At 45.1% G+C, this 9951-nt stretch overlaps 1 protein-coding gene across 1 annotated transcript; it reads left to right on the top strand.

Annotated features, from left to right (window-relative positions):
• Positions 1-5854: 5854 nt before the first annotated feature.
• On the top strand, positions 5855-9490 carry LOC146187573 (uncharacterized). Its single transcript, XM_084608228.1, has 2 exons — positions 5855-7013; positions 9455-9490. Exons 1-2 carry the CDS (start codon positions 6078-6080, stop codon positions 9488-9490), a joined length of 972 nt encoding a protein of 323 aa, XP_084464354.1. The 5' UTR covers positions 5855-6077.
• Positions 9491-9951: the final 461 nt, after the last annotated feature.

Genomic DNA, 9951 nt, shown 5'->3' with positions numbered 1-9951 from the left:
CTCACAATGGAGAAAAAGAACTAGGAAACTAACCAGTAAGTATGCTGGTCACAAGGACGAAGAAATAAAGAGCGTTAAAGGGCAGCTGCATCACTTTTAAAAGAAATGAGTTCGGAATACAGATATATAGTTTACGACCCCCTTAACACGAATACGACGTTAAATTTAGTCATAAGTGACCGCAAACAACTTTTTAATCAGAAAAACGTGCACCAACGCCGTGGAGCGTTTTGAAAGTGGCGCTCTTGCCTCTGATTGGTCAAGCTCGCCGTGACGTCAATGACGGCAATGACAGCGGCGGTCCAAGCGATTGTACATGCACGCACGTGCTTTTCTGTGGATGCATGCTGCTGAACATGCAACGATCACGCTGCTCAGTGGAATATGATATTGAGCCGCACTTGTTCGAACCAGCGGTGGCTTCGGAACAAGGTGACACTGGCGGCAGCGGCGACATGACGAGCGAGGAGACAGCGCTAACCTTTTCCCGCATGGGAAATTCACACTGGTACATACCGCTGTGCTGCACTGCTGTATGCGCCTGTGATCCGCTCTCAATTGAACATATCTGCGTTACTCGTGCCCTAAATCTCCTGCCAGACTCGAACGAAGCAGTGTCACGTCATGCGCTTGATGTGCCGATTGTAAACAAATGAACTCATCCAGACAAGCCGTCGCCCCAGTTTTGTTGCATGAATTTAGTCATTTATATGTCAGCAAGAGCAGCAAAAGTCATGCTCTCAGCTCCCGCAACCTTGAGTACGTATACATTTTATTCTGGCGGGATTTAGCAAATTAACGCGGGAGCGCGGTATCGACGAGAAGCCAGGCCGCTGCCTTGCTGCGCGCGCGTAATCCCATTTAGAACACCGGTAAAAATACCGAAACGCTAGGACAGCTATCGGCAGTCACGCGCTGCCATGTCGCGAGTTTAGCGCACTTCATTTAGCTGCGCTTAACATCGCGACTTCGACCACAGACATCAAGTTGCCCCGATTTCTTTTCTTAATTGGGATAGTTGTTGAAATGAGTTTGACAGTGGGTAGCTCAAAAGAAAGATAGCACAGAAGGCAGGGGGACAGGACACACACTAGACTTGCGACTGAATTTTACTCCGGAAAAAACGAGTTTATACGCATTTTTTTATCTTTATCCAGGTGCAACCAAGGAAGATAAAAAAAAAATGCATAAACGCATCCTCTTCGGAGTAAAATTCAGTTGCAAGTCTAGCGTTTGTCCTTGTTCCACTGACTTCTGTGTGCGTCTTTCTTGTGCGCTAGCCACTATGTGTCAGACCCATTAAGTCAGTCTATGAACCCAACAAAGGATATTTAAACTCCACTTGCATTGCTCAGACTGTCTTTTATTTACAGGTGCTCATGCATGCACTGTGTCCCAATGGACACTGAAGAAGAATGTATGTGCTGCCAGGAGGTCCAACAAATAACCAAAAAACAGAAGCACCCACTGTGCATTGTAGGAACAAAGAAATTCAGGGATGTGTGCCTCAATACCACAGTTTTGGAAGTGGCACTTGCGCAAAGAGGCACCAAAGTAGCTGCAAAAGCTGACAAGGAAACTTTTAACCGGTAAGAGATGTTATCAGCTTTGCTAAAAGGTAAAACTGCTAGAAAGAAATGGGACAAGAGAGGAAGGCATAAAAAACGACAACACGGGCGCAAACATTCAACTTGTTCTTTCCTCTTGTCTCATTTCTTTTCATTTGTGCAGTTCTACCTTTTATCTGCAATGTACCAACTAGCCCGCAGAAATGTTCTTCACCAGTTTTGATGTTGAATAATGCAAATACACTTTTTATGTCCGCAGGCAAATGAGGTATGTAGCATACCGCCAATTCGTGTGGCTGACATGGAAGCGGATGGGCAAAGGCAGAAGAGTAATTCTGCCAAACTGTCAGTGCAATCAGGAAACGTTACGCATCAAAAAATGGACTATACACATGTTTTAGAAATGTCTGAAAATGCCCTCAGGATAAGGACAGGAGACACTGTATACTGGAGAATAAATATTTATTGCGAATGACAATTGTTTGATACTGCTACAGTGGATACAAGCCAAACACTAAGCTAGAAATACCCCTCAAAAGAGGCTTTTCAGCCAACGATACACAGTTGTTGACTGCGATGCCATGATGCTATCACCATTGGTTGGAAGGTGAAGTTGTATCTGACAATAGCATTTTAGTACACACATAAGTGGTGATTCAAACTGTTTGTGTAAGCTCTGCCTTTAATTAAAGACTACTTGCAAGACCTGATCTCAAAGAGTCACAGTTGCCCCTGCTACCAACCTAGCTGAAAGCTCACATTCTGCCACATAAATGCTGTCACCATTCTCAAGCTTCTCATTTCAAGAGGTCACATTTGTTGTTGCCCAATGGTGCATGTGGGTAAGTTGCTAGAGAACTCTCGAATACCATGTAGACAATCAGCGTGAAGGAAAGCAATGCTTCACCAAGCCAGCAGCAGACCAAGTGATATATGTGTAAAATCTTACCAAGCATGCAACTATATTTGTTACGTGGTGACACTAGGAGGCCCCAAGGTAAAAACTGCCAGAAAGGGGGGGGGGGGGGTAGTACTAAGAACACACAATTTATTACAAATTGCTGCAAACAGAGGTCACAATTTATAAATAAAAAAATACTGAATTAGTAGTAGCAAGCAAAGGAGACAAAGTGAATAAACAGCACATTGATTAGTGCATTAGGCATCGGTGAATATATTCATATAGCATTCTTTAAGATGAGTCTGGAATGAATGTAAAGCACATGGTTCAATTTTGACAGGCAACGTGTTCCACAGTGCTATGCTGGCAAATCTAGCGGTAAATATGATGTAGTTTGTTCAAACCTTGAAAAGAAGACTGCAACAAGGCACCCAAAGGGTAAATGAGCTCAAATACATACACATTTAGCTCGACAGCAAAAAAGTGGTTTTTGTGAATTTCATGCTTCCATGTGCAAGAGCGAAAGCACCGGAAGTGTGTTAAACCACCGCTCTGCAATATGTGCGGGTCCTAGCAGCAATTCGCCCAGTCAAGGCTCCCACGAATTCATCTCTGGATTCCGTCTTCCATGCTTCATACTGACATGGTGGGCAAATACCAGCCCCAAGCAGTAGGGATCACTCAATCTGTACAGCTCTCCAAATGGCACCAACAACCCTGGGACAATGCAGAATGATACGCATGTATTCAACATACATGCAGAATCTGAAATCAAAGTGCTGGCTGTTCACACTACCAAATCTGTCAGACTAATAACATAGGTTCCTGTGATGATTCTTCAAGGTGTTCCAGGTGGTTCCCCGAAAGTGTATTCTTGACGGCACCCAAACCCTTATCCATGGGGAAGGAGCAGGAAGAGAAAGAGCGAAATAAATACTATTCTGCCTTAGAGCAGAGACTGCCAGTATGAGTCCCGCTAGCAATGTGTGTCATCCATTTTCTGGGCGTCTCCCGCGCCCTTCTCTCGGCATGGTAGTGACTTGGTTAAGCATTCTGAGGCTCAGCCCTTACAACCCTATAACAATTCTGGCAACAAGGCGAAAGTCTTTTTCTTGCATTGCATTACATTCATTACATTCTCTGCTACTATATCAACCTACGAAGTACTGGAGCTGTTTTATGGCGAAGAAGCAGCCTGGACTGAGTACCCGGAACGAGTGAAGCTGTTTTCTGATGCCGACTGCATTCCAGAGGGAAAAAAAGGGTGGGTGTTTCTGACGTGCTGTGGCCCAACACATCACATGCTCTTTGCTATGGAGCTTGTTAACGCCCAAGATGCCCGATCAAGTGTCCAGTCTCCATAGATGACATGTTCGCCATGCTGTCATGCTACCTCATTCCGAAATCTTCCATGGTGGGGTGCCGCTTCATGTTCAACAGTTGCTACAGCCAACCAAATGAATCTGCAAACAACTACACAGAATCACTGAGAAAGCTATCACCAAACTATAAGTGCAGCATTTTTTTACTGACATGCTGTGGGATAGACTTCTTTGTGGCAATAATGACGCACCAAAGTAGCAGCACCTCCTTGAAGAACCAAACCTGATGTTCAAGTTAACAGTCAACTCCTTGTTGTGCTGGAGACTGAAGATTGACTGAGGCATGTTGATGCTAACGCAGGGCATAGCCAAAGCTCACCAAGTTTACACTGTATATGAGCGCACATGAAACAGAAAGGTTGTGATTGCTGTGGAAAACCACACTAAGCAACAGTATGCCAGCATGCCAATCACGGTGCAACACATGCATTATGATAAGGTATTTAGCATAAGTATGTCACTCTATGAAGCTATAGACACAAAACAGAACATGTCAAGTAGGCAAAACAAGCAAAGGCAATGGAGCCAGTGCAAAGCCTTGAGAATGATGGGAACCTTTCTGCAACCAAACCGCAAGTCTACAAGCTGTGGCAAATGAACAGCGAGTAAACATTTTCATAATTGTGGCAGTTTACAAGTTCCAAGTGAGTCTCTATGAATGGAGCTGGACATAAGGCGGTGGGTATTTTCGAAATGAATGAAACTGCATTCCAAAAGCAATTTTTTAAGCTAAGTAAATCCATCGGACATAACACAGAAGAGTTATTGTAGAAGACTTACGCCTGTTAGGGGAAAGGTTACCATGCCAGTACCGTTTTGGTGAAGAAAAGCTAGACTGCAATTGTTTGTAGCTCCAGACTACTATCCAGCCCTTCTCGGGAGAAATTGGATCAACGCACTGCAGCTCGACCTAGGTGATGCCAGAGTTGTTGGCTCGCTTAAGAGCATTGGTGAGCTCCTCACTCAATGCAAAAACGTATGACATATAGTCATACATTGCTAGCCTTGTTAGTCATGGACATAACTCAGCCAGACCGAGACCGAGACACTCCACACATTTCACTTGTTACTAGAAATCAGCATGAACATTATCAAGTGCGTTTGCTGGAAGTCCCTTTATCAAATGGGGAAGCGGTGTACTGTTGTATGCTGTTTTCATTTGAACAAAATTCAAGAATTCAAGTAACAAAATTGTTGACATCAACCTCACCATAGTGGTTCAGTGGTTACGGTGCTCAACTGCTGAACACAAGGATGAGAGACCGAACTCCAGGCACGTCAGCAACTTTCAAGACGTCTTTGTATTCTGCAATGTCAGTGGATGTTAAAAAACACCAGGAAGTCAAAATTTCCCTACCCACCACTATGGCCTTTCTCATAGCCTGAGTTGCTTCAGAACATTGAACCCTATTACCAAACTACTGACATAACCAACCTAGGCCATGCTACGGCTTTCACATCTGGAAAAAAACATGACACACTTGTAGCCATACTGTAAAACCTATTCCAAATCCTATGCAGTGACTGGAATGAACAGCATTTAAATGTTGATGTTGATGTTATGTTTGCCTCTTGTTCGCTCAACTTTCAGGATGATGCACAGCCGACCAAACTATTATAACTGACTGAATCTTGTCTTCTTTTGCCGCACAGCCTCATCCTTTGACACCATAGGGTACTAGCTGCTTAGTGGTGGTGGTTCTTTCACACAGACCCCGCAGGGGGCACCTGTTAAAGCAGGTGTTTGTGTGTTTTGTGCGACACCACGGACCCCGAGCACCCACGCTTAGCCGTGCGTGGCATCGTCGTGTCTGGGGAAAAGGGGATCCTGGTGGTTGAGCTGATACCGAGTGTTTGGACCTTCAAGGCCCCTCGGCGGAGGCAACACACCACTTTGGCCCACGCTTCCCATAGACGGCACCTCCAGGCTGACCCACCTGGGGGAAATCGGCAGTCGCCCTTTCCTATCCTCCCCCCCCCATCTTTCGCTTTCCTATCGTCTGTCCTAAAGCTCTCCTGTCCTCTACTCTCTTCTTAGTTTTTCCTTACTTCCCGGTGGCGAGGGTTAACCTTGTGTGGGGTAACCACCCTGTGTTGCACCATATTAGGTTATAGTTAAGATGTACAGCTGGCGTGGGCAGGGTGCTTGCTCAAGCTCCTGTCTCGTCCCCTTGTTGGACTCCATGGTGGGTGGCTGGCATCATAACCGAACAAAAATTGAATTACATGGCCTCCTTTATTTCTAAAACTGATCGCCCTCCCAGTAAGAGAGGGCGCACCGATGTGACAAACAAGTTCTTTACGAAACATGTCAACAGCTTTCCCCACTTCCATGTCGTGCACTCGGAACACCCAGAAAAATCTGCCCGTCAGATCTCGCCATTCCTAGTGACAAAGACGCTCACAGGTACCATAGGTCAGGGCTACAAAATTAAGAAACTACCAAATGGTGACCTCCTCCTAGAAGTGCTGTATAACCATCAGAGTGAAAAGCTAACAACCGTTACGTCGTTCGGGGACATCCCTCTCTCAATCAGCCCCCACAGGTCACTCAATACAGTTCGTGGAGTCATTTCAGATAATGATCTCAAATTTGTGACTGAGGAGGAACTACTAGAAGGACTAAGAGACCAAAATGTAACCAATGTCTATCGAATCAAAATCAGGAGAGACAATAACGAGATTCAAACTAAACACATTGTGCTAACATTTGCACTGAGCACCCTTCCTGACTCAGTTGAAGTAGGCTACCAAAAACTCAAGCTCAGACCGTACATTCCCAACCCACGCCGCTGCTACAATTGCCAAAGATATGGCCACAGCTCCCAGAGCTGCCGAGGCCGCCTCACCTGCGCAAAATGTGCCTCCAACGAACATAGCACTGACAACTGTCACACCGAAGCAAACGTTTGCGTAAACTGTGAAGGCAATCATCCAGCCTACTCACGATCTTGCCCTACATGGAAAAAGGAAAAAGAGATTGTAACCTTGAAAGTAACGGAGAATATTACTTTCGGAGAAGCAAGAAAGCGGCTTTCGTTGGTGCAGAATCCAACTTACTCTGTGATGACGCAACAGGGCGCAGCGTCATCGCAGACCTCGGCATCTGCCCAGGTCACGTCTAGTGACCGTGATGCAGGGCCATCCGCGCCCCCTGTGGAGGTAGCTAGTGCTACTCCACTATCCCCAAAACAGGTCACGCCGACCCCCAGGTCAGCAGGCCTAAAGGCCTTGCCCCAAGGGGCGAGGTCAAAAACAAGTGTATCCGTGCCTTCTGCACGAAGGTCCAGCATATCTGAAGATGTGATGGACACATCGCCCCCCTCGCCTCCGCAGCAGCGGCGGCAAAGCTCTCTCGAGCGTAAAAGAAGGGACAAAATCCCAATAACGGGTCCAAAAAACCCAACAACATAGATTTTCAACCCTATCCCCAACTAACCCGCCACCATGGCATTTCTAGTTCACTGGAACTGTCGCGGGCTCTTACACAACTACACTGATATAATTGACATTTTAAATTCATTTTCTCCAGTTGCGTTGTGTCTCCAGGAGACCAATCTCGGACCACAGAACAAAAACTTTCTTAAAAAATATCAAGTCTTCCGTTGTGACCGACAGAATTCAAGCAGGCTCTCCGGAGGCACTGCTATTGTGGTCCAAGGTGGCGTTGCGACACGAGGAATCAACCTTAAAACCTCTATTGAAGCTGTTGCAGTCACCGTGGTGCATTTTAAAACAATAACAATATGTTCTTTATACATCGAACCTCATTTCACTATCGCACTTAATGATTTACAAGCAATTTTAATGCAACTACCGGAGCCATATATTTTAGTAGGGGATTTTAATGCTCACTCATCCTTTTGGGGAAGCGAAAAAACGGACGCCAGAGGTCGGATTTTAGAAGATTTTATTCTCAACAACAATGTTTGCCTCCTGAACACGGGCAAACACACTTACTGTTCTTCAAGCACTGGAAAAATGAGTTGCATTGATTTGTCCTTTTGTTCACCAAGTCTTTTCACTGATTTTAGATGGAATGTTATTGACAACCCTTATGGAAGCGATCATCTTCCCATCATTATCAGTCTAACATCGTCACCATTAATCACCTTTACTAAACCACGGCGTTGGAAACTGTATCTAGCCGACTGGGCACTCTTCCAAAAACATGCCGCTTTAGAAAAACTCTTTTCGGACAGCCTCGATGTCAACGAGCAAAATGAAAAGTTCACGGAATGTATCATTGCCGCTGCTCATTTAGCCATCCCCCAGACTTCGGGAATAGTACGAAGGAATGGAAAGATATGGTATACAAAGGAATGTAGAGAGGCCAAAAAGAAGCAGAACAAAGCCTGGGGAATTTTTCGTCGATACCCTACACAGGAAAATCTAATTAAATATAAAAAGGCAAGGGCTAAGGCTCGAAATATTCGACGTGATGCTGAAAAAAGATCTTGGCAAGGTTATGTGTCTTCAATAAACAGTTCCGTCACAGCAAAGAAAATGTGGGAGCAAGTCCGCAAACTCGATGGCAAATTCTCTCCTTTTGCAGTTCCTTTCCTTACACCCCCTGATGCACAAACAAGTATACTCGAGCAGGCTGACCTATTGGGAGAACACTTCTCTCATGTTTCTAGTTCCCTACATTACACAGACTCCTTCTTAAAGTATAAAAACACAGCAGAAAAACAGAGACTTCCTACAAATGGTTATACCAACGAGCCCTACAATAACTTAATTACAGTTCAGGAACTCCATAGAGTATTAACTAATGGCAAGAAAACTGCACCAGGCCCCGATGAGATACACTATGAAATGCTAGCCCATCTGTCCGAACCTGCAGTAGAAGCACTCCTGAAATTTTTTAACAAAATCTGGGTGTCAGGCAAAATGCCTGATGCTTGGAAGAAGGCTGTCATTGTACCATTCCTGAAGCCTGGAAAACTGCCAAACTCTCCTACTAGTTACAGGCCAATAGCCCTAACTAGCTGCCTTGCCAAATCATTCGAAAGCATAGTCAATACCAGGTTAATGTTCATTCTTGAAGCTCGTGAACTCCTTGACACCCACCAGTGCGGCTTCAGAAGAGCTTGTTCAACACTGGATCATCTAGTTCGGCTTGAAAACACAGTCCGAGAAGCCTTCATACATAAACAGCACTGTCTCGCAGTTTTCTTTGATATGGAAAAAGCGTACGACACCACCTGGCGATTTGGGATACTTCGCGATCTGGCAGATCTTGGAATCCGCGGCAGAATGTTGAACTGCTTAAAAGATTTTTTGTCCGACCGCTCGTTCCAAGTACGCCTCGGTTCTACACTCTCGAGGAACTTTACACAAGAGAACGGAGTACCGCAAGGATGCATATTAAGTACTACACTTTTCATTGTAAAAACGCATTCCATAGCCAAAGTAATCCCACAGTCTGTTATGTACTCACTTTATGTTGATGACCTCCAAATCGCATGCACATCATTCAGCCTATCGACGTGTGAACGACAGATACAACTAGCATTAAAGAAACTGAGTAATTGGGCAGATAAAAATGGATTTAGGTTCTCGCCTCAGAAAACAGTTGCCGTTCTTTTCTCTCTGAGGAGAGGCCTGCAGCTAAATCCCACCCTGCACCTAAATGAAACCATACTCCCGATAAAGCAAGAACACAAATTTTTAGGACTAACGTTTGACAAGAAGCTCACATTCCTCCCACACATAAGCAGCCTGAAAGTCAAAGCCTCTCGAGCTCTCAACATCCTTAAAGTACTCTCAAGGAGACACTGGGGCTCTGATAGGACATGTCTTCTCCATATCTATCGCTCAGTGGTACGCTCCTGTTTAGATTACGGGTGCGTGGTCTATGGGTCAGCGAGACCGTCATACCTTAAACGGCTGGACCCAGTACATAACCTGGGTCTGCGTCTTTCAACTGGTGCATAAAGGACATCGCCGGTGACAAGTCTGTATGTAGAAGCAAACGAACCGCCACTAAAATACAGGAGGACCATGCTTACACTTTCATATGTTCTGAAAATTCGCTCGTTACCGAAACATATTTGTTACTCCATACTTACAAACTGCCCCTCAAGAACACTGTACA

This window comes from Amblyomma maculatum, chromosome 6, assembly GCF_055883805.1.
Source record: "Amblyomma maculatum isolate TAMU_Amacu chromosome 6, ASM5588380v1, whole genome shotgun sequence".
Taxonomy (NCBI): Eukaryota; Metazoa; Arthropoda; class Arachnida; order Ixodida; family Ixodidae; genus Amblyomma; species Amblyomma maculatum.
The sequence above is the reverse complement of the archived record's forward strand: the minus strand, read 5'-3'. Positions and strand labels throughout refer to the sequence as shown.

What these genes read in the sequence shown, in the direction of transcription:
- LOC146187573 (XM_084608228.1), top strand. Translation starts at nt 6,078, where the DNA reads ATGGCCTCCTTTATTTCTAAAACTGATCGCCCTCCCAGTAAGAGAGGG. An exon ending in CATCCGCGCCCCCTGTGGAG is followed by an intron (nt 7,014 to 9,454) that starts GTAGCTAGTGCT and finishes CTCTCTGAGGAG; the next exon opens with AGGCCTGCAGCTAAATCCCA.